General features: G+C 38.1%; 1 protein-coding gene across 4 annotated transcripts in view; it reads left to right on the top strand.

Moving 5' to 3' along the window:
* The window catches only part of RPGRIP1L (RPGRIP1 like), a 102995-nt gene extending 82444 nt beyond the window's left edge, over positions 1-20551 (top strand). For all 4 annotated transcript variants that reach the window (XM_003822014.6, XM_003822015.7, XM_063598006.1 and 1 more), the window contains 4 exons: positions 630-813; positions 8785-8869; positions 14216-14349; positions 17600-20551. In XM_003822014.6, the coding sequence (XP_003822062.1) occupies positions 630-813; positions 8785-8869; positions 14216-14349; positions 17600-17712 (516 nt within the window). In that variant the 3' untranslated portion in view covers positions 17713-20551. The remainder of the gene's footprint in view (positions 1-629; positions 814-8784; positions 8870-14215; positions 14350-17599) is intronic.
* The last annotated feature ends 5612 nt before the right edge of the window (positions 20552-26163 follow it).

Here is a 26163-nt window from a genome sequence, read left to right as displayed (position 1 = left end):
AAAAATAAAATTAAAGATAAATTATGAGAAAATGTTGTTCAAATTAGACATAAAATTGTTTCTTTTGCTTGAAAATGTATTATTTATTCAACAAAATATATTATGACAGAATATAAGAGAATGAACTGTAGTTTCTGCTCTAGTTAATATTGATTCATATAGCTACATATATTAGCATAATACCTATAAAGTGTTCAACAGGCTTTGATCTCCGAATAACTGAAACTTTCTCAGGTACTGTAGATTAAGTAAAGGCAGTGATAAACATGTACTTCATTACATAGTTTGAAACAAGGCCAACTTGTCATTCTGAAAGCAATCGGAGATGAAGATCTCATAATCTTCACTCCTGATAGACTACTAGTGGGGTATTTATAGCCTCAAATGTAAATCAGGAGACTATTGCCATGACACTGTTAACTTCAAACCCTGGGGCATTAGAATCTCATTCTGTGTCTCTGTCATGAATAATCTATCATGTGTAACATACAGTAGTGTACATTGCATTCAAGAAAAGAAGCCCATTGGCCTTCGTGTTTTATTTAAAATTGATAGTGGAAAGTAATAGTGGATCTTTTTGTTCAATTATTTTATTTCTTTGTTGTTTTTTGTTTTTGCTCTTTAAACAGCCATCAGAAAAAATTCGGATTGAGATCATAGCTCTAAGCCTTAATGATTCTCAAGTAACCATGGATGACACTATCCAACGGCTGTTTGTTGAGTGTCGATTCTACAGTCTTCCTGCTGAAGAGACACCCGTGTCGCTTCCAAAACCCAAGAGTGGGCAGTGGGTCTACTATAACTATAGCAATGGTATGTATGATTCATTTGTAATATAGACTTTTATGTTTGTCTTTTTTATTTATGAAAGAAGCGGAAAGAACAGAGAGAAAGTTTATTTCTCTAATATTCACATAAATTCATGAAAGTCTTGTCAGAATTGATTAATAAAAGTCAAACCAGTAGCATAAATATTAAGAAAATAAAGTTGGGCCAGGCACAGTGGCTCACACCTGTAATCCTAGCACTTTGGGAGACCGAGACGAGTGGATCGCTTGAGCTCTGGAGTTCCAGACCAGCCTGGGCTACATGGCAAAACCTCGTCTCTACAAAAAAAAATACAAAAATTAGCCGGGCATGGTGTTGCGCTCCTGTAGTCCCAGTTACTCAGGAGGCTGAGGCAGGAGGATTGCTTGAGCCTGGGAGGGTGAGCCTGCAGTGAGCTATGATCTTGCCACTGCACTCTTGCTTGAGTGACAAAGTGAGACCCTGTCTCAAAAAAGAAAAGAAAGTTGAAGTAATACCACAGTTAAGAGAAAACAAAACAATGTGAAAAAATATTTCTAAGATGGTCCTGCTATGTCATAGTTCAACAGAAAAATGTCAGCTAGGTCTATAATTAGGAATTTATTTTAAATATATGATATTTCAAAGAAATATCTTTCAAAGAAGTCATTTTTTAATCATATGATTCGAAGCTTTCAATGTTCTATTTATTGTCTACCTTTCTGATCAATGTCATCACATGGATGTTTTTACAATACGTGTATATATCTCTCTCAGTGTCTAGATGTTCAAGATTTTAATTGAGTGAAGCGTAAGTTCTTAACTGCACCTTTCATCATATAGCACACACATCCATTCATAGCAGCAGGCAGGTTTTCTGTCTTAGGGCTTGATCTAGCAGCCAGTTGACATGTAAGTTTACTGGACCAGCACAGACCCAATAGACACCCTATAAATTCTGAGATCAATCAACTTTATTGTGTGATTGTTAGTATATAATTGGAGAGGAATAAAAAATAATATCAGGCTACCATGACCCTAAGCTAAAACAGCTTAGTATGTTCTCCTAGAGCTCTACATTAAAACAAACCATAAAAATGGAGTGTTGTGTTATTTTTAGCAAAATGGGCCATCTCATGCTAGTTCATCACTACTATTTTTTTCCTCACTAATCTTAGAAATTGCATTTTAATCAACATGTATAACCATGCTGTTGTATCAGCAGGATTACAAATGCTCACAGTTACCTTTTTTTTCCCCATCTGGCATTTTTAGAAATACGTTCATTCCTCAAGACAGTAATCTTAAGTATCCAGAGATCTGGCGTAGTGGTCTAGTCCTCCCTTTATCCCCAATTTTTACTGTTATGTGAACTAAGGCAAGATGTTTAAATTTCATGATTCCTTGTTTTCTTATTTGAAAAGTAAGGTGCTTTCTAAGATCCACTTCAGCTTAAATTCTACAATAACAGGTGTGTGAAGAAATCACATGTGAAATAAGTAGTGTGGACAGGACAAGAATCTGATTCCTCCTTCATTTCATGCACTTGGTATAAAGAAAACATTTCCAAAAGTATTTTCTCAGGCTTCTTGGAAATCCTCAGTTGCAGAGTACCAGAAAAGAAAACCATATCAAAATATTATTAATAGTTGCATTCAACTAATTTTAAGAAAGATACCCCAAGAAAAATGACAAACTCTTTGGCTTTTGTATTATTCTTTGTAAAGGTCAGGAGTAGAATATTTGATTGGACTGGCAACAACATTGTTTTTTAGAGATTAATTGTCTATTGAGAAACTTGGCCATGTCAAGGAGTAGATGTTTCCATTTGCTTGAAGAGCAATACAAATCTTTCTTTAGCTCAAACTGTGATATATGCTCAAATGGCCCAAATTTTGTGCATTCTCACATGGTTACCTCTAGGTCTGTCTGGGGTGTTTTGTTGGTTGTGCTTTTTTTTTTTTTTTTTTTTTTTTTTTTTTTTTTGTGAGGCAGGGTCTGGTGCTATTGCCCAGGCTGGAGTGCAGTGGCACAATCTTGGCTTACTGCAACCTCCACTTCCTGGGTTTAAGCGATCCTTTCACCTCAGCCCCCCAAGTAGCTGGGATTACAGGGACACGCAGCCACACCCAGCTAATTTTTGTATTTTTGGTAGAGACGAGATTTCACCATGTTGCCGAGGCTGGTCTCAAACTCTTGACCTCAAGTGATCCACCTGCCTCAGCCTCCCAAAGTGCTGGTATTACAGGTGCGAGCCACCATGCCCAGCCTGGTTGTGCATTTTGGTTTGTTTTTTCCCTTTACTGCAGGGTATTTTATTGTCTAATTGGTATGTTAACAGTTACTTATGTTTTTAATGAATCAATCATTTGATAGCAGCAAGAAAACCAGTAATCTATTAGAAATGAATTCAGTAAAACTGTTTACTATACCTTTTTTTAGCTTCTCTTCCTATCTAATGAAATTTGACTGTGTAGAATTTTCAAGATTAATTGAAAATAATTTTAAGGATATTTTTCTGGGAGGAGGGGAAAGGAATGTACTCCATGCTTAGAAGCAAACTAATGTTGTTTTATATCTGTTATATCTGAAAAAATGAGCTCCTAGGTCATCAGCAAATTTGAGAAATAATTAATATTAACCTGGTTGAATGCTTCATTTTTCATTTAAGTATGACATAATGAAAATGTTTATTTTAAAATTATTATATTTGCATCTCCATTGCAGGGGGATCTCCTTGAGTCTTTGGTTAATAAGTAACTATCTCATGTATATTATTGTAATGATTTACCATTCACTCGTTACCTGATACAGAAGGTCAATATAATGTAGACTTACATCTTCCAAATCTCATTAAATATTAATGGAAGTAATTTTATTTCCAAACTGACTTTTTAATTCAAATGGATAATTTAGAGGACAATTAGTACATGCTGTCTCCTGTTTGAACACCATGCAGTAGAGAGGTTAGCTGAACCTAGCAATGATTTTACCCTGCATTGTGACTTGAATCTGTACAAAAGAGACTTGTATGTTCAGGCCCAAATTAGGTACATAAAATGAGAGATGCAGACTAGTGATCCTCTAGATTATTCATAATTGAATTCAGTCTTTATTAAGAGGTATTAAAACCAGTATAACCTATATACACAAAAATATATATCTCCTGGCTGGGCGTGGTGGCTCACACCTGTAATCCCAGCACTTTGGGAGGCTGAGGTGGACAGGTCATGAGGTTGGGAGTTTGAGACCAGCCTGGCCAACATGGTGAAACCCCACCTCTACTAAAAATACAAAAATCATCCTGGCATAGTGGCTCACACCTGAAATCCCAGCACTTTGGGAGGCAGAGGTGGGCAGATCATGAGTTTGAGACCAGCCTGACCAACATGGTGAAACCCCATCTCTACTAAAAATACAAAAATTAGATGGGCATGGTGGCAGGCGCCTGTAATCCCAGCTACTCAGGAGGCTGAGGCAGGAGAATCGCTTGAACCCAGGAGGCGGAGGTTGCAGTGAGCCAAGATCGCGCCACTGCACTCCAGACTGGGTGACAGAGCGAGACTCCGTCTCAAAAAAAAAAAAAAAAAAAAAAATATATATATATATATATATATATATATATTCTTAGAAATACCAACACTGAAAAACTAAAATTGAATTTACTTGCCAGACAGTGGTAGCAAGAACGAAACATTTGTATTTTATTGGGCCTGTAAATTTTGCTCAGAGAATGCTGAGAAAGCAAGAAATAATTTGGGAAAAAATAAGATTAATGGTAGGTCTGAAGAATGTTGTCTGGGCTGAATAAAGCCTACAATGGAATTGACAGTGGAAGGAAAAAAATTAATGAAATCATCCAAAGTTTTTATGAGACTTATACATGTCTGGACCCTTAGCCTCTAGGGATGGAACAGTCTGTCTTTTGGAACAATTGAAGTTTAATTCAAAAGATGAAGATGATGTGAAACATCAGATTTTGTGACTAATAGGAGGAGAAATTTGGCAAAGATAAGGATGATACGGATGATTACTCTTTAATACAGACATTATCTGAGATTCAGGGTTATCGACTCCTTATAATTAAGCCATCTGCATTTCTTCTGCCGTATGACATTGATAACAGAATATAAGGATTTATCCAGCTTGCAGAAGTAAAGGATATGTTTTTAATGGTAGATGACTGAAGATCAACTAAAGTATTTGGACTACCAGTTTGTATCCTTTTTGAGACATATGCTTTCAGTAAGTTTATGTCAAAATCATACAAGTCCTAAACAAATGTGATTTCTGAGGAGAATGAAAGGTAAATACCTTAACTTTTGGAGAGTTCTGATACTTTTAATAATCACTAGAGTCACTTTTTATAGGATGTATTTCAAGTTTTGAAATTGTGAGTTTTTTTAACCATCTAGGGTTTTAGAATACTAAATGAACCATGGTTAGTCATAGGATATCATGACATAATCAGAGGCAGCCAAAGTGTTCCTGTTTCCCATGGTATTCAACCCAAAAGTGTTCACTAGCTCCTGATCCCATTTAAAAATTTGGCAAATGAATGTTGGGCCAAACAATGTTTCTCAATGTGTAGAACCCTCACCACCAGCAGCAATATCAACTGGAAATGTGTTAGAATTACAAATTCTCAGGCCCTAACCCAGAGCTACTGAACCAGAAACTCTGGGAATACAACTCAATAATCTGCATTTTAACAAGCCCTTTAAGGGGTTGTGATACACAATAAAGACTGAGAACCACTGGGCTAGATAAAGATGCCCAATCTAGGCCTCGTTTGTGGAAGCAGGAGAGCCATAGTTCCAACTTGGTACACTTTTGGAGAACTAAGCTTATTGGTAAGTAGCTGGAGTATTTTCAAAAAGAGTATTTTGAAAGTTTTCTGCCAAGAAATATGATTTGACACACCTAGACTAGGTATATCTAAGCAATTATTCCTTTATGAAACAAAAGAAAATGAGGTGACTTCCCTTGATATTGTTATGGAACATTCTCTTACCTTCTAGTCTTGTGTTAACAAAATAACTACAGCTTAAACAGGAAAACTTTGGCTTCATATGGAAGGAGGAGAGATTATGTAACATGGAGGTTAAGAGAGCAGACTCTTGAGGCTAACATTGCTGGATTCAAATTCTGGCTCTGCCACATTCTAACTAGGTGGTCTTGGGCAAACTCCTAACCTTCTCTGGATCTATTTAATCATCTGTAAAATGTGGGTCAGGTACTTAACCTGCATGATGACAGTAAAAGTATTGAGTGTAGTACCTAGCACATAAATATTACCCAGTAAATAGTGGCAATCATTTTTGTCTTTATTAAGAGAATAGAAAATATAGCATGTTGGCCAACTGGATAAAGCAGAAGCATAGGGAATCCCCAACGACACCACTTTTTAAAACCAATTTCAATGGTAAGGATGTTTAAAAAAGAAAAAGAAAAGATTGGGCCAGTCATGGTGGCTTACTCCTGTAATTCCAGCACTTTGGGAAGCCAAGATGGTAGGATCACTTGAGGCCAGGAGTTCAAGATCAGCCTGGGCAACATAGTGAGACTCCATCTCTACAAAAACTAAAAATTAGGTGGACATAGTGGTGCTCACCTGTAGTCCCAGCTACCAGGGGGAGGCTAAGGGCTAAGGTGGGAGGATCAGTTGAGCCCAGGAGTTCGAGGCTGCAGTGAGCTATGATCACACCACTGCACTCCAGCCTGGGTAACAGAGCAAGGCCCCCCATCTCTAAGAAAAAAAAAAAAAAGGTAAATTTAGAATGACCCATATGGTCTAGCAATTTCACTTCTGGGTATATACCAAAAAGAATTGAAATCAAGAACTCAGATATTTGTATGCCCATGTTTAGAGCAGCATTATTCGTAATAGTCAAAGGTGGAAACAATCCAAATGTCTATCACAGGATAAGTGGATAAACAAAATGTGGTATATACATATGATGAAATATTATACAGCCTTAAGAAGGAATGAAATTTGACATATGCTACAAGATGTATGAATCTTGAGAACACCAATGCTAAATGAAATAAACTGGACACAAAAGGACAAATACTGTATGATTCCACTTATATGACATACTTCGGGGAGTCAGATTCATACAGACAAAAAGTGGAATGGTAGTTACCAGGGGCTGGGAAGAGGGAAGAATGGAAAGTTATTGATTAATGAGTATGGAGTTTCAGTTTGGGAAGATGAAGAAGTTCTGGAAATGGATAGTGGTGATCGTTGTACCACAATATGTAGGTATTTAATGCCACTAAACTGAATACTTAAATGTTAATTGTTAATTTAGGATGGTAAATTTTATGTTATGTATATTTTACCACAATAAAAAAATGATTTAAGCTATTGAAATTTATCAAATCTGGTCTAGGTTTAATTGGAAGACCCTTTATTTGGATGCTGGCATTTGAAATTCAGTCTTTTTTTTTTAACCACTGAGATTACCCTTGTCTTCAAACTATGGAAGCCAGTATGACATAAAAGCTTTACAACTCTGAAGTCAAAAACAATATGGTGTGCCACATCTTGAATTGGTAATTAACAGCAAAAAAAAAAATCCCATTTGGAAAAAAAGTTCCCCTTTAGCGTTGTGTACTGGCAGCCTCTAAAAAACGAAGTCTGTCTTCCAGTGATCTGTTAGCATGACTTTTTGGCATTGATAAATTAAAAAAAATACTCTGAACCTTTGAATCTGTATTGATTTCTATAAACTTCAGTAACCTATATAACTAGCCGCATTTACTAATATGGTATCATGCAAAGAGCAGTAAGCTAGGAGCTGGTGTTTGACTTTGGCTATCCAGAGTTGATTATTAACTTGGTTATTATGTCTTGGATGATTCTTCTCTGAAACCACTAACCCACCCCTATACCCGTACCTTTATGTCTCTCCCGCCTTGTGCCTACTCAGTGCCTTTGGCCCTCAGTTAATATTTGCTCAACTGAGCCAAACAAATGAGTTGACAGCATCATAATTTGGAATTGAACTAAAATTGTTCAGGGAAACATTTTCAACATAAAAGATGTTTGTTCCTGGCAGAGCCTAAGGAGAACTGGCTTTAGAACTATCATGATATCTTTCACCCATTGCGTGCTTTTGACCAGGAATAATCTCTAAGTTGAGATCTGGTCACAGGGGAGCCTTTACATCCAAAATGGCGTATGAAAAAGAAATGTCTTCAGAAGCTGATGCATGGCTGAAAGTCTGCCGAACTGAGAACAAATAATCAGGATGAAAATTGTACTGTTCGCACATTGAAATGCCATTTTCCCAAAGTGCAGATGCTTACTTACAATGTCAAGTGTTCACCGTCTTCTTTCTGTTGAAACTTGAGGTCAGTTATCTAATCTCATGCTTCAGCCCAGTGAAGTCTGGCCACATTCCTCGATGCCAGCATGTGCCTTTAAAACCAAAAACCTCACACCCTAAAAAGCCTTTCTCTCCCTGCACGTTTCTCTCCCATACCCCTCCCCAGCAGGCGTCAGCCTGCGGATTTCCTCAACCCAATACACTAGACGCCTCTTTTATTGCATGTTGTGGCAGGAGAGAAGGATTAAATTACTGAGGCTGTCAGGAAGGACAAGCAGTCTGCCATACATTATCATTATCACTTGCTTCTTGGGTGAAAGAAAATGCAGTAAATCCCTCAAATACAAAGCAATAAAGACCGTTGACTTTTACTGTCATGACTGCCAGTGCCATTAACAGGCAGTGACAGTGATGTGGCACTCTTAGATGTTGCTTGTATCTTTTCTGACAGTGTGCACATAAACCTGCCAGTGACATGACATTAGATCACATGACTACTCAGATTTGATTCTGGTTTCTGAAGCTGTTTTCTTTTCCCAGGCATGCAAGTGAGGTGGCATGACTTGTGTCTTTAAAAAAGGTATTTTAAAAAATACAGAATGGTACTAATGTAGCCTATTCCTGAGTGACTTCCTTTTTGGCATTTTTTTTTCTTTTGGTATAGTGATCTACGTGGATAAAGAAAACAACCAAGCAAAGAGAGACATCTTAAAAGCTATACTACAAAAACAAGAGATGCCTAATAGAAGGTATGTTTTGGCAGTCCAAATAATCTAATGGTTTACATAAAGTAGATCTCTGTAGCAGGACGTGGTTAAAATAAAAGGCACAAGATGAGGAAGCCGAACATCGGGGTTCTCTGACTCACTCTGTATCCTCGAATGAGTACGGGATCTCTGTAGATCGCCTTCCTCCTAGAAATTTAATGGCCCTTCCTACTATACAAAGTAATTGTAATGATCCTATAGGACTTGGAACACCAAAGACTGGACAACATGTATAAAGTATCCTATTGCCACTCCTGTAGTTGTAAAGACTGTAACAGGTTGAAAGGTGGGTACACTCTGGAGTCACATGCCTTGGGTATAAATTCTTGTCTTATTGCTTACTAGCTGACTGACCTCAGACAAGTTACCTAACCTTCTTGCACCTCCTTCCTTCAACTTTAAAATGGAAATGATAATACCATAGAGGGTTGGTGTGAGGATTAAATGAGATAATATATGTAACACAGATAGTATAGTACCTGACACATAGCACACAGTGAGTGTTAATTGCAATCATTGTAAGTAGTGACATTAATATTATTGTTTGTAATGGCTCATCAGCCTTTCAGACTAATTTGTATCTTACTATCACTGTTTAATAAGCCATCATTTCATTATTATTTTTTGAAGGCATTTTTTTTCTAATTTAAATAGGATACCTTGCAATTCTGGTTCAGTAGAGAAAATACATGTATATAATTTTCAGAAGAAAGAAAAAAAACTGATCTTAAAAAGTTAGTGCTTCTGTGTGAGCTTCTGCCGCAGAGTTTGAGGAGTTACCTCTGTGCTGCTTATTAACCGCAAACTGGTTTCTCCAGTGCCCCTTGCTGGCCGTCCTCCCTTGGCTTGAGTACCCCTTTTCTGTCTCCATTGCCCACTTCTCCTTGCCTTATGACCTACTGATGACACAGCCTCTCACTGCCTCAAAAACAGTGCTGACTCTGCCACCTTAGGAGACTCAAGTTCTTTCCTTTCCAGAGGGCCATAAAGTGAATGTTAAAGACATATTTTTCAAAAGAGCTTCCAAACTAGCATTTTATCTTCTGTTTGAAGAAGAGAGACTGGAATGCTTAGCTCTCAGGATCTGATAATATAGCTTTATCACTATTCTTTCACTAGCTTTCTGAGGCTCTACTTTTCCCAGGATGGTAATCACTCAGGTTTGACTTGCTTCAGCTTCTTTCAGGGCCCCCTTCAAAACCACCAGTCCCCCAGGGTTATCCCAGGTCATGAGTGACGAGGGAATAAACAGCACTGGCCATGGCATCTGCTTCCCTACAGTCAGCAAGCTGCGCCATGGCTGTCTAGGATGGAGCTCAGTTCCCATGGACAAGTCCCGGGCTGCAATTCAGTAGCCTATTCAGTCTTATTTGTCTGCCTCTGTGTTCGCTTTGTTTCTGAAATGTGAGATCATATTGGGAGACAACATTTTTTTTACCCCAAAAGTGTTTATTTAAAAAATTTAAAAGCAACTTCTGCTTTTGTGTTAGACCTGCCTTTCCTCAGAGGACCCACTTATTTGTACCAGAATAGATTAAGAAATTTAAAAAGGCCAGGTGTAGTGGCTCATACCTGTAATCCCAGCACTTTGGGAGGCCAAGGCAAAAGGATCCCTGGCGCCCAGAAGTTAGAGACCGGCCTGAGCAACATAGTGAGACTCCCCATCTCTACTAAAAATTAAAAAAGAAAAAATTAGCCAGGCATGGTGGCATGCACCGGTAGTCCCAGCTACTGTGAAGGTTGAGGAGGAAGGACCGCTTGAGCCCAGGAGTTCAAGCTTGCAGTGAGCAATGGTTGTGCCACTGTACTCCAACCTGGGTGAGAGAGCAAGACCCTGTCTCAAAAAAAGAGAAAAGTCCACAGTAACTATAATGACTCCCACTCTCCCATGGTTGTTTCTGCAAACACCCCCCAAAGAAACAAATGTTCATGTCATTTTTGAGAAAGATAGAGAGGTATTGCAGGTGCCAAGTGACTGGCTCAGGGCTTCCAACCATGGATAAGTGTTTCAGTGCTGGCCGTGCACTCCTCGAACCACCATGGGAGTGGATGGCCCCACTGACTGTTCTCCCTCAACAGTATCATTGTCCTAAGGGAAAGAGGCATTTACATGTATGTTTTTCCACAGCCAAAAGCCTATTGTTATTCCAGCAAATGTTCTCACCTTTTTTAAATACTCAGAGGTCACATTATTTAAAGTAGCTCCTAGTTTATGAGAATCCATTTTCTCAGACAGCAACCCTGTTGAATATTGGTGATAACCTACAAAGCGACAGTTAGAGAAGTTTGATGTATCTTCCCCGACATGTCTAAAGTTATAGACATTGTCTAATAAATTATATATAGTACCTTTGCATGCCATCCCATGCTATATTTGCAAATATACACGTGTCACTTTAAAAGGGAGGTAACATATTGAAATGTGCCTTCAAACAGTATTTATTTGAAGTCATAGTTTAACACTGACTTAAGGTCCTTTTTTGGATTCAGTTTTTTCTTGTTAACAGTGTTCTGTTGAACAGATCCACCCCTGAGGAAGACAGATGATGATAATAGACAGATAAATGAATTACATCTACAAAGACTAAGAGAAAATCAAAAAGTTAAATGCCAAAATAGAAAGTAACAGTGAAAGCTGAATCAAATTCAGTGAATCCTCAGTAGTGAATCTGAGGAGGTGACACGTAAGCTGGTTCATGAAGGATAAGAGGACTCAGTCAAGTCACAAAAAGCTCAGAGAAGATCATTTCGGGCAAAGGGAACTCCAGGCATGAAGGAGTATAGAGAGATGTGTTCCAGGACCAGGCAGAGGTGGTTAGCAAGGCTGGTCTCACTGAGAAGTAGAGAGTGGCAGGAGAAAGAGGTGGGAAGAGGAGGCAGGAGTAGCTCAGGTAGCACTTCCTGTTCTTCCTTCCACCTGAGTGCTTGACATCTGCCCCCTGTGTCCATCCAGGTCCTCAGACTAGACTGTAAGCGTTCTTCCAGACATGGGACAAAGTTGGCCTTTTTGTTTTGGCAGTGTTGAAAGTAAGATAAAAGATTTGTGTGTGTGTCTTTTCATTATGTTTTAAAAATTACTTTTAATTCTTAAATGATTTTAGTGTACTTTTCCTCCCTTTTCAGCTTAACTTTCTGATTTCTTAATTTTGTTTTTGACATCTCATTTTTCTCTATATAGAATTTAAAGCCAGAAATATTGCATTTTTAAATTTCGAGTTCTTTCTCTGGAATTTAGAAGGGTTTCTTTTGCCACAGAATTCTCATATATTCAGGGGAGGTAATTGTCTGCATTTGTAAAGTGATACAGACATGATCCTTAGATATGAGACACTGTATGAAGATAACACTTAACATTATTATTACAGTCTGCATAGCCTCAGTCTTTTCTGTAAGTCTTGTGTTATAATATGTGCATTATATATTACTTTTAATTCCTCCTCTTCCAAGCAGTTTTAATTCTTCCTCTTTTCCTAATTCATTTTAGGAAAACTTCTTTCATAATCATTCATCTTACTTAATTGAATGATATAGTCAATGTATAATTTGGGAATCTAACTAAATTTTCAATTGAAACAAGCTTTTCCGATGCCAAGTTTTTCTCTCCCCTTAGAAATGTAGAAGCATAAGCAACTCTATCTATATTAAAAATACTACTAAAAAGAAGAGCAAACATTTACTCAGTGCTTACTGTGTTCCAGGCAACTGTTCACTTGTATCATCTCATTTGATCCTCACAAGAGCCCTGTAAGATAAGTATAATTATCCCCATTCCACTGGTAAGGAAACTGAGATGAGAGAGGTTAAGTAATTTGTCTAAGGTCACACAGCTAAGCAGTAGGAAAGCAGGAATTTGAGCCCAGAATGGATGCCCTTAACCACTCCATCTTAATCCCTCCATCTTATACATGTTATAAAAATTCCTTCGTACCACCTTGAAGGCCAAGATTTGTACTCTTTATAATTATTTTGTGAGTAGGCGTTAACTTTGATTTTGACCTAAAGGATTTCTATTTTCTAATAAAAACTTATTGCAGGCCAGGCGCGGTGATTCACGCCTGTAATCCCATTACTTTGGGAGGCCGAGGTGGGCAGATCACCTGAAATCAGGAGTTGGAGACCAGCCTGGCCAACGTAGTGAAACCTCATCTCTACTAAAAATACAAAAATTAGCCAGATGTGGTGGCGGGTACCTGTAATCCCAGCTACTCGGGAGGCTGAGGCAGGAGACTTGCTTGAACACAGGAGGCGGAGGTTGCAGTGAGCCAAGATTGCACCACTTCACTCCAGCCTGGGTGACAGAGCGAGACTCCATCTCAAAAAAAACACAACAAACAAAAAAATTCTTATTGCTAGCTAAAAACAGAGACTTAGTAAAGGAATTCAATATAGAATACTTACTTTCAGCAAGTTGGTTAAATGTATTGTCATGTTTACCTATAAGCATTTGGAAAGGATTTTGTGTTTTTCAAGGCATGATTTCTCAGAGATGTAGATTTTTATGTTTCTTGTTTTGTTTCTGATTTGGGATGGATGCATTTTGAAAAGTTTAAAATGGTAAAGTTTACAAGCATCTATGGTTTAAGCTATGCTGCCAAGACATATCAAAAGAGTACTTAACTGTAAATTCCTGTCATTTGGTCAATCCAAGTGCATTTGGCCTCTGCACAAGCCACTAATTCAAATCAGTTCCATCAGAACCCTACAATTATATGTCTTAAAGTAAAATAAAACTTGGATGCTATGATTGTAAGTTAAAGATTGCTCAAGTAATACAAACATTTGATATAGCTGTTGGGCAGAGTTACAACATTTATCTAATATGATTCAAAATGTTACCCTGGGAGCATGATCTCTGCATTTTGTAGAACACGTACAGTTTTGTTAAATTCCTTAGTAGCAACTCCAGAGTTGTGTGTTTCTATAGGAAATGTTACGTTTCTATGGAAAATGCTGACCATTTAACCTCCATGGTCTTTATTCACTTCATCCTTTTAGCCTTAAAAGTAGAGGTGTCAAAATATAATCAGATAGTATGTAATTGAGTGAACATCTGGTCCTTCTCTTTGCCTAGTAATTTTCTCAGATTATAGAGATAAATGTTAATCAGTGCTTAGAAAGTGGATTAGTGTTCATTTGAAGGTTGGGTGTTTTATAACAATTCTAATAGTTCATATAATAACTTATCTAGCCTAGTGTACCTTTCTTTTTATTGGGATAATTGGAAACTTTAACATTTTATACCTAGTGATAACACCCCATTTGGGAGTTTTGTCTCGTGGTGATTTCTTCTCACTTGGTGGTGACTTTCTCTGATCTCTGCCTTACCAGCCTTCGCTTCACCGTGGTCAGTGACCCTCCAGAGGACGAGCAGGACCTGGAGTGTGAGGACATTGGCGTGGCTCACGTCGACCTTGCCGACATGTTTCAGGAAGGGAGGGACCTCATTGAGCAAAATATCGATGGTATGGGTGAAAGTGTTGCTCAGTTTGTGCAACCAACAATTGCTGAACTCCAAACTCTTTATTAAAACCTTCTTTTTGCTGGCTCCAAGGGTGCTGAGTCACACGTTACTTGAATCCTTTACAACTCAAGTTGACGCCTTGGTGAAGCTGAAGCGTCTTCCTATATCCTTTTCCTGTCCTCCCCCCTGCTTTCCTTTGAATCAACAGCAATTGTAAAATAATTAATTTAGCTTCACAAGGAATTATTCATTTGTTAGTATTGAGTGAAGGTGTGAAAAAAAGTTGGCCATTGGATTTTTTTTTTTTTCTGAGACAGAGTTTTGCTCTGTCACCCAAGTTGGAGTGCAATCTTGGCTCACTGCAGCCTCGACTTCCTAGGCTCAAGCAATTCTCCCACCTCAGCCTCCCAGGTATCTGGGACTACAGGCGTGCATCACCACGCCCGGCTAATTTTTTTGGTATTTTTTATAGAGACAGGGTTTCATCATGTTGCCCAGGCTGGTCTCGAACTCCTGGGCTCAAGTGATCTGCCCACCTAGGCCTCCCAAAATGCCCGGACCACAGGCATGAGCCACCACGCCTGGCCACATGTTTTTCTAGGGTTGTTTACGGAAGCCACATTTCAGCTAAGACTTAACCTTCAGGATGTTATTCTGTTAATGTTTATGGAATCCTTATTTCTGTTAAGGTACTTAACCTTAAGCATGTTATTCTGAGTGATCCTGATAATGTCTTTCTCAAGGCTTCTCTTTAATTCAGTGTTGCAATGTAGTGATACAGTCAAAGCAAGGAAGTAGCTTTGATCCTTTATTTCCCACCAGGATTTTGTGAGGAGTAATGACATTTGATCTGTTCCTGACAATTGTGCTGTCCTGGATTTTTAACTTACTAGTTGTGATTCCCAACAATGCTTAATTTCTACTCTCTATTCTTCTGTATTTAGAACATGCTAAATTGTTTTATTAATCAGACTTTTAAAAATCATAATCAGGGATGGCCTAGGCTTTATGTAGTAAATAGAGAAATAAGGCTGATTCCTAGTCCCATTTGTTAAGTTAGCAGAGCCATCTTTGGAAAAATGTGCATGACTTGTTTACATATTCACTTGTGCATTCAACAAACACTGAAGTGAGCACCTCTTATGTGCCAGGCATTCTGCTTACGCTGTAGTTCAGCCCTGGTTCATTGTCAAGCTGCTTGTCCTAGGTATGTGTCAAGTGCTGAAAAGTCAGGCTCAAGCCAAATAATTAACCAAATTAGACCAAATAACCAAATTAAAAACTTCTTCTGGGAAATCTTTATAAACTATACATTTCTAACCACGTGGCAGTTGGTCACAACTTTGGCACAGAGAAAAAGATGAGAGGATTGAAATATTAACCTGAACCCTTTTAAAGACTACCAGGACCAAGAAAGTCTGACAAAAATACGAAAATTATCTTTGCTTTATATTCTTCGTATTTTTTCCAAATGGCTGTTTAGCAACCCATCTTCTTCTGAGAGACCGCATATGACCCACTGATCTGACATAATCAGCTATTGTGGCCATGTTTTGGGAAAGAGCCAAAAGATTAGGTATAAGTGAGGTTGGGATTTTAATGCTTTGTTCTGCAGCAAGCATAGAAGTGAGAAGTCCCAAAGCAGAGATGACAGCTCCAGGGAATGATCTGGGGACCACTCATGCCATTTTGACTTACCCAATGCTCAGTTTCTGCACCTAACTCTTTGTGTATCAAGTTTTAAGGCTTTCTAACAAATTTTCTTGGAATTAAACACACACACACACACACATTAAAGTTCAAGGAAAACCATAAGGAATTATAAATTGGAAACTAAGCCAGGTGTGGTGGCTCACACCTGTAATCCCAGCACTTTGGGAGATCAAGGCAGGTGGACTGCTTGAGCTCAGGAGTTTTAAGACCAACCTGGGCAACATGGTGAAACCCCATCTCTACAAGAAAATATATAAGTTAGCTGGGCATGATGGTGCCCAACTGTAGTCCCAGCTACTCAGGAGGCTAAGATGGGTGGTTGGCTTGACCTTGGAGGCAGAGGTTTCAGCGAGCCCAGATTGCACCACTGCACTCCAGCCTGGGTGACAGAGCCAGACACTGTCTAAAAGAAAAAAACAGAAACTATATGAAGACTCATAAGTGATAAGTGCTATCAGACTTACAAAAATCCAGGTTTCTGGCCTTGAGTCACTAGCCATTATCATTGTCCACAGAGGGATGGAGTCTCAGGTATTGAATCGTCATCCCATTTGGCTTCCACCACTGAGCTCAGAGAATGCCCATGGCTCCAGCCAAATAGTCTACCTTCGGGGCTGGGTGCAGTGGCTCAGGCCTCTAATCCTAACACTTGGGGAGGCCACAGTGGGGGAATCACTTGAGCCCAAGATCTACCTTTGGGACACCACTGAAAGTAGTGGTCCCTCTTCCAAGAAAATCCCACATATACTCAAACCCACAGATCTTAAGATTCTTGGGTCTGCCATTTTAATCTTTTCTAATTTCACATAAAATCTATTTTAAATGAAGTGTTTTCCTCAGAAAGATAAATAACTAATTCAAGCTATGATCATGTAACATCTGTACAGTGGTTTGCCATTCTGAAACACTGTATAGATTATCATAAATTCCCTTTAGACTTACTCCTTACTAGCTTAAAAATTGTTATTTTTTTTTTCTTTGAGGAGTCTCGCTCTTGTCTCTCAGGCTGGCGTGCAGTGGCATGATCTCGGCTCACCGCAACCTCCACCTCCCGAGTTCAGGCGATTCTCCTGCCTCAGCCTCTTGAGTAGCTGGGACTACAGGCATGCACCACCATGCTCGGCTAATTTTGTATTTTTAGTAGAGACAGGGTTTCTCCATGTTGGTCAGGCTAGTCTCAACCTCGGCCTCCCAAAGTGCTGAGATTACAGGCATGAGCCACCATGCCCGTCCACTAGCTTAAAAATTCTGATTGTGTGTGAGGGTCATTATCCTAGAGGCTTTCACTAGGTAAACTTCAGGATTAGCTCATTAGTTTTAGCTCCACAAGCAATATGTACAGGTCCATGCAGTACGTCTCAAATGCACATCTCCATGCACACGTGACAAGGTTTATTCTTTAGATACCCAAGATGCCAGTGAACTTTGGACTTCTGTAGAACTATTTTCATCTTTTCAACTACTGTTTCTGTCTGCGAGCCTTTCCAAAGAAAAATCTGTTGAATGATATTAACACTTTCCTGCTCTTTTCTCCCTAGTTTTTGATGCACGAGCAGATGGTGAAGGTATTGGCAAGCTCAGGGTAACAGTCGAAGCTCTCCATGCCCTCCAGTCTGTCTACAAGCAATACAGAGATGACTTGGAGGCTTGAAAGCAAATGCTCCAGAGGCATCTCCTACTCCTCAGTAAATGCTCACATGAAAGTTCCTACATGAGATTTTTGTAATTCTCTGGTGTATATAATCTATAATTCATGGGAAGCTGGGAGCGGGGAGACCTGGGTTTGAAGTGTTGAAGTTTTGTATACTTTTTCATTTGTTTATTTCTCTATTCCCTCCTTCTCATAACTGCCACCCCTCAGGACTTAAGTTCTCCATAATGGGCAGTACCTTCTCAATAATTTATACCTACGTGATAGCGTGAGAAAGTCTATTTGCATTTTCAACATTTTCTTAGGAAGAACCGAAATGCAATTCCCATTTTTATTTTTAATAAGCAAAAGCATAAATCTTAGAAAACCTATGAAAAAGAAATACTTTTATGTTATCCCTAATCGTCCCACTAAATGGAATGCCTATGATTAGCTTCATTAAGAGTTTTATACTGTGAAGATTTTATTAGAAGCAATATATGAAAATTACTTGGATTAATGTGTTAATCTTCCTCTTTAAAATGCTAATATCCATTTTATGCACATTAAAGCTCAGTATGCATTTTCTTTGATGCATGCAGTTTCTATCAATTAAATATAAAGAATGAAACTTAGCACCAACTTATTCAATGACTGCAAGTTTTTTGTCTTTCTTTCTTAAAAGTTCATTCTATTTGTATTATTTTCATACATTTGTAATGGTGATCCAGGGATGTATATATAAAAAGGAGATAGGTATATAGATAGATGTGAAATTTACACGTTGAAAACTTAGTATATGACACAGAAAGAAATTGTGAAAAGTATAACTCAAATTCTGATATGCTTAGTTAGACGTGAAAGGAGTATATTTTTATCATTTTTTAAATTTACATCAAGCCAGTACAGTGCCGGGTTGTATCTGGGTAACCAGATCCTCGAAAAGCAGCTCTGAAAGTTAATTTTCTAGCTTTTACCCAATCTCACTGAAGGATTTAATTGATATTTTTAATGGAGCTGTGAATCAATGCTGCAAAGGAATTGTCTCTAGAGGTCTAGGATATAATGCATTTCATTTTTTAATTTACTTTTTTATTTGTCATTTTCTTCAAAGGATTTTTATAGGCTGTGGGTTTTCACTGTTTGCAAACAGGCTATGTTCCTTCTTAAGCATATGTAAAGTATTCAGGGAGATAAGTAATTTATTAAAATCTACCTAATTTGCCGTGATATATTAAATCTCTGCTTCAGTGATCACAGACCATTTCATTTAGAGAATTAGGCATTCCCTCTTTGTGTGATTAAAGCTCTGGAAAATGAGTTCTTTGCTCCTATTTGTGAACATTCAAAGCCTGCTAATGGCAAGAAGATGGAATAGATTATGAGACAATTCATTACAGTTCAATAGAAAAAAAAAGCAGCTATAATGCAAAAATGCAAGTATGAATATCTGCATATAGTTTGAACCATCTGTGCTCTAATGGCTTCAATAATGACTCTCATCTTTAGAAGGCTTTGAAATGACATCCGTACAATATTAATTTGTTGATGTACATTGTGGGACCAGTAGAGTACGATCTGACCACAGAAATCTATAAATTCTGTCTATACCACTGGGCCTCCCTGTCCTGGGGCCTGCCATCTCCGAGAAGAATCTTGCTCTCATCCAACTCTGCAAATCTTCATAACAACTCATTCCTTTGGAACCTTCTAGAGACCACAAACATCTGCAGACTAAACCTCTCCAATCCTAGTAAACAACCACATGTTTGTTGTCACTTCGGCTGGCTCTGAGCTCATTTTTTTGGCCCCTCTTTCTAGCTTTCTTTGGCTTTATGCAGTTACAGTGTCATTAAGGCCCATAATATTCTCTGCAGTAATTTAAAACAGCCAGATTATACCCTGGGATTAACTGAGTGGTTTTTGAGACATTTATTGTGGTATTCTCCCAGGAGGTTTGTATTATTGTTGTAAAATGTTACATCCCAAACTAAATAACCCTTCTGCAGGGAGAAGAACCAGATTGCACTGACTTCTTAGGATCATTAAGTGGAAAGGAAAAGTTTTTCTTAGAAAACTTATGGGACCCAGTCACCTGTACGGAATGTATATCTCAGACAAGATGAGAGAAACAGCCATGTTTCTGTCACATTGTTTACTGTCATATTAAAGATATCTAGTTTTAAAATATTCAGTTTCAAACTATTGCGAATTTTCACAACACTCATTTTCATAGCTAATTGCTGCTGACACATTTTGAAGTGGCAAGGTAGTATTGAACACTGTCATGTGGATACTTCAGTTGGGTTTCATAATCTGTTTGAGAATTTTGTTTGTTTTATCTTGTGGTAACTGGAGGCCATTGAAAAGCTTACCACCTTTTGGGTTAAAGAGCAGTGGATTTCTCTTGGTGAGCCAAACTGGATCCATTGAAGAGGGCTTGGCGTCAGGGGCCACCAGCAGTGGCCTTGCCACACAGATACCAGCTTAAGGTGTTGCTGGTGTGAACATACACTTCTTGGTGTAACTAGACCAGTGCACTCAGCACTTTTTTGGGCTGTAATGCTTTTAGTTTGGAAATACAAATAGAGATGTGATGTGGTATGTGGGAGGTGTATTTTACATGTATTTTTGCCTACTGTAGTAGAAATGTCAAATTCCCAGCCACTGTCATGAAAAGCAGTTGACAAAAATAAGTTTTATGGTTTACAGTGTGGTTTACGTAAAGAACATTTCTCTTCACTCTCAGTTTCACCATGTTTTCTAAATTATCATGGTTTACTGCCATTTAACTTAAATTAGTTTTTTTAAGAATAAATAAAGAATATGTTTAATCAAATAAAGAAAGGCCACACTGAAATTCTGCTGTTCCTGCCATTCATTCGTTACCACAAAACACAAATAATTTCTATGTGTTATGAAGACGTGTGGGCTGAGAAGTGGTCATGTGATTGGAGAGGTTTTGCGTGCACTCATGTTCCCACAACAAAACATAAATTATTTTAGTAATCTGACATCAAGAGCTGTGAAAATGAAAACCAGTTCTTACACATGTTCTAACAAGAATCTGATTAACATTTTTGTGGATATGGAAAATTTTTTTTTTAGTCAAACTGGCACTATTGCTGAATGTAGAATGATTTCCTTATGCACTAGATAGAAAAATGTGAATCATGTCTGTGCACAAATATGAGAATAAAATGTCATCTTTGTGTAGGACAAACCAACCAGGAGAGAGATTTTGGGATAAAAATTATCGAGTGATTGACAATATGAGGATGATAATTCATCCCCAACTATCAGAGTACATTTTAATAAGTCACTCATGCCTGAAGGCCTCTGACTACCTTAACAAAGAAAAACTAAACCCGTGATTTATTAGAGATTGGGCAACATGCCTAATTAAATCCATGAATGGGAGCAAACAGATTTACATCCCCTTTGTTCAGAACAAAAACAACCTCTAGGTCAACCAGAAAGCTAGAAAATATCAAAGCAAGAGAAACAAGTGTTTTTAAAACTAAAAATATAGAATTAGAAAACATCTCCTCATCCTAATCTCTTTTATCTTACAAGGTAGAATTTTCACTTCCATTTCAAAGTGCCACCAGTGGACTGCACCCTCCAGCCTGACCGCCTGGAAAATTTGACCCATATTACTGGTATTCTTATACCTTTTGTTCTTGCCCTTTCATTTTCCATATGACATTCACTAATATATCAAGCTATGTTTTTCCTTCAGGCTTTTGGAAGTGCAATCTGGTACTCTTAGACTTCGATCATGACCTCTTTTCTGAGGTAGATGCTGTTTGACTTTTCTGCTTTTTGCCTCTTCTCACTCTATTGAGAGTCACCTTTTTCATCCCTAGAACAGCATTACCTCTGTCTTCACTGTGCACCATTTGTTTTCTTTTTAAATAAAATTTAACATCTTGATTTTTATATTCCTACTATCTAATTTGTTCACATCTATATTCAACTGAACATCTCCTCCCATCTGTCTATTCTCCTGCTTATTTTTATCTTGTCAAAGCACATTTTTTTCCTTCCTCTTTGCTGTTTTTTTCCTTTCTCTTTACTGTTTCTTTTCTTGGTGAGACAGCCACTTCTTGAGATACCGACATCTGTGACCAGTGGCCTTCCCAAAACGTTCCTTTGTGTTAAGATTTGTCTTAATTTAACATGACAGGGGCACTGTTAGCCATTATGAAACTGAGGAAACAGCAAGCTAATTTTTGTATCTTTGCTTCTTATACGTTTTTATAGTGAAGTAACAGAGGCTGGAACTCAGAAAGCTCTCAGGAATCACTGGTAAGGAACTGAAGCATAAGGAAGTTTTTTAAAAATTCAAGGATATATGTCATTAAAATCCAGCTAGATTTGATGCAAATGTTTTGTCATAGTTACACATATCATCATTAACGACAATGAAAATAAGAGAAATTTTTTACTTATTTTTTAATTTTGTTCATCAGGTTGGTGGAAAAAAAAGAGAAATTTTAGAAGAAAATGTAAGAGACTGTACATACAACCTAGAGGTTGGGAAGACTTTACGAACAAAGAGAGGAAAGACAGCTTTAAAGCAAAGGCATATTGACTATGTAAAGATTAAGACAGGGTAACCATTTTAATATCAGACAAAATAAAACTCAAGGTCAAAAAAAGTGACAAAGAAGGATATTTTATGCTGTTAGAGGGAAGAACAAGTTAAAGATATATGGATGTAAACTTATATACACCAAACAGTATAGCCTCAAAATACATGAAGCAACAACTGACAGAACTATGGAAAAATACTATGGCTACATCCATTTTAGTAATAGCTTTTCACTGTCAGTGGCAGATCAAAAATGTAAGAAAAAGTCTAGATTTGCTTAACATGATTACTAAAATGAATATGGGATGCACATGGAACATGGAAAGAAAAAATCAACTATGTATTCAGCCACAGAGGAAGTCTCAATTTCCAAAGAATTGAAATCTTACAATATATATTTCTCTAAGCAAAATGCAACAAAATTAGAAATCAATAGCAAAAGGATAGCTAAAACAATCATGCCTAAAAGTTAAAAATATTTGTGTTTTATATTCTTAGTTGATAAAAATTATATATATTTATGGATGTATTATTATTATTCTGGGTCCTAATAGGACAAGAAATAGCCCTCTCCTACAACATAACTAGGAGACAAAATTCTATAAGCGTTATGTGTAAGTGGGGGAAATACACATCAGCTCAGAAGCCCACACCAGATGGGGAGGCAAGGTAAGGATTGAGCATAAGGGGAGAGTGTGGCAGCATTCTAGTTATGGCAGAACACAAATAATATCAACTAAGGTGCCCACAGAAGGAGAAGGGCCACTCTGAGTGGGGAAATACTGAGAACTGATCTGAGGGCTGGTGGACCAGAGCATTAGCTACAGGGGAAGTAAAAGGAAGGGGATTGAAAGATAGATTAGGACCAGAGGTGGCAGCTTTGGAAAGGCACTTCTGGAAGAAAAAGGGGGCATTTTAGAAGGTGAATCTATCTCTTGGAGACATGGTAGTGAAATGAAAAAAGGAACCACCTGAAACTATGGGCCCCAGTGCAACAAGACAATATCAAGTGCTATCAATATCAATAAAAGGCCATTTATTAAGAAAATGGCCCTAGGCAGAGCAATCAGACAAGAGAAAGAAATAAAGGGCTCCAAATTGGTCAAGAGGAAGTCAAACTGTTACTATTTGTTGATGATATGATCATAGGCCTAGAAAACCCTAAAGGTTTCTCCAAAAAGTTCCTGGAATTGATAAATGAATTCAGCAAGTTTTAGGATACAAAATTAATGTACACAAATCAGTAGGTCTGCCATACACCAACAGTGACCAAGCTGAGAATCAAATCAAGAACTCAACCCCTTTTACAAGAGCTACAAAAAAATATAAAATACTTAGGAGTACACCTAACCAAGGAAGTGAAAGACCTCTACAAGGAAAACTACAAAACACTGGTGAAAGAAATCATAGACAACACAAAGTAATGGAAACACATCCCATGCTCAAGGATGGGCAGAATCAATGTTGTGAAAATGACCATACTGCTAAAAGCAATCTACAAATTGAATGCAATTCCCATCAAAACATCACCATCATTCTTCACAGAAGTAGAAAAAACAATCCTAAAATTCGTATGGAACCAAAAAAGAGCCCACATAGCCAAAGCAAGACTAAGCAAAAAGAACAAATCTGGAAGCATCATATTACGTGACTTCAAACTATACTATAAGGCCATAGTCACCAAAACAGCATGGTGCTTGTATAAAAATAGGCACATAGACCAGTGGAACAGAATAGAGAACCCAGAAATGAAGCCAAATACTTACAGCCAACTGATCTTCGACAATGCAAACAAAAACAAAGTGGGGAAAGGACACTATTCAACAAATGGTGCTGGGATAATTGGCAAAACACATGTAGAAGAATTAAACTGGATCGTCATCTCTCACCTTATACAAGTAATTAACTCAAGATGGATCAAAGACTTTAAGACCTGAAACAATAAAGATTCTAGAATATAACATTGGGAAAAACCCTTCTAGATGTTGGCTTAAGCAAAGACTTCGTGACCAAGAACCCAAAAGCAAACACAACAAAACAAAGATAAATAGGTGAGACTTAAACTAAAGAGCTTTTGCATGGCGAAAGGAACAGTCAGCAGAGTAAACAGACAACCCCTAGAGTGGGAGAAAATCTTCGCAATCTATACATCTAACAAAGGACTAATATCCAGAATCTACAAGGAACTCAAATCAGCAAGAAAAACACAATCCCATCAAAAAGTGGGCTAATGACATGAATAGACAATTCTCAAAAGAAAATATACAAATGGCCAACAAACCTATGAAAAAATATCAACATCACTAATAATCAGGGAAATGCAAATCAAAACCACAATGCAGTGCCACCCTACTCCTACAAAAATGGCCATGATCAAAAAATAATAGCTGTTGCTATGGATGTGGTGGAAAAAGGACCACTTTTAAACTGCAGGTGGGAATGTAAACTAATACAACCACTATGGAAAACAGGATGGAGAATCCTTAAAGAACTAAAAATAGAACTACCATTTGATCCAGCAGTTGCACTACTGGGTATCCACCCAGAGAAAAAGAACCCATTATAGGAAAAAGATACTTGTACACGCACAATTCACAAGATAGCAGCACAATTCACAATTGTGAAAATATGGAACCAGCCTGAATGCCGATCAATTAAGGAGTGGATAAAGAAATTGTGGGGGGTGTGTGTGTGTATGTGTGTGTGCCTGTATTGTATGTGTACACCATGGAATACTATTTAGCCATAAAGAGGAATGAGATATTGGCATTCACAGCAACCTGGATGGAATTAGAGACCATTATTTTAACTGAAGTAACTCAGGAATGGAAAACCCAACATTGTATGTTCTCACTCATAAGTGGGAGCTAAGCTATGAGGATGTAAAGGCATAAGAATGATGTAATGGACTTTGGGGACTCAGAAGAAAGGGTGTATGTTATCACACTGCTATGAAGAAATACCTGAGACTGGGTAATTTATAAAGGAAAGAGGTTTAATAGAATCACAGTTCCTCATGGCTGGGGAGGCCTCAGGAAACTTACAATCATGGCAGAAGGGAAAGCAAACATTCTTCACATGGCAGCAGGAAATAGAAGTGCAGAACGAAGAGGGGAAAGCCCCTTATAAAACCATCAGATTCCACGAGACTCAAACATTATCACGAGAACAGCATGGAGGAACAGTCTGCATAATCTGATCACCTCTCACGAGGTCCCTCCCTCAACACATGGGGATTACAATTTGGATTACAATTAAAGATGAGATTTGGGTGAGGACACAGAGCCAGACCATATCAGGGTGGGAGGTGGGTGATTGATAAAAGATTACACATTGGGCACAGTGTAAAATGCTTGGGTGATGGGTGTACCAAAATCTCAGAAATCACCACTAAATAACTTATTCAAGTAACCAAATACCACTTGTTCCCCCATAAACCTATTTTTAAAAGTAAATAAATAATAAAATAAATACAATTTTTTATTAAAGGAAATGGCCCTTTACTAACAACAGCAGAGGACACTGTTGAGCTAAGAAACTTGTAAGCCTCTTGGCCAGGCGAGGTGCCTCACACCTGTAATCCCAACACTTTGGGAGGCTGAGGCAGGTGGATCACCTGAGGTCAGGAGTTCAAGACCAGACTGGCCAACATTGCAAAACCCCATCTCCACTAAAAATACAAAACATTAGCTGGGCATGGTGGTAGGTACCCATAATCCCAGCTACTTGGGAAGCTGAGGCAGGAGAATTGCTTGAACCCAGGAGGTGGAGGTTGCAGTGAGCGGAGATCGTACCATTGCACTCCAGCCTGGGCAATGCAGCAAGGCTCTGTCAAAAAAAGAAACAAAGAAACTTGTAAGCCACCCAAATCCCTC

The sequence above is a fragment of the Pan paniscus genome, chromosome 18 (genome assembly GCF_029289425.2).
Source record: "Pan paniscus chromosome 18, NHGRI_mPanPan1-v2.0_pri, whole genome shotgun sequence".
NCBI lineage: Eukaryota > Metazoa > Chordata > Mammalia > Primates > Hominidae > Pan > Pan paniscus.
Note: the sequence above shows the minus strand (reverse complement) of the source record. Positions and strands in the feature narration are given on the sequence as shown.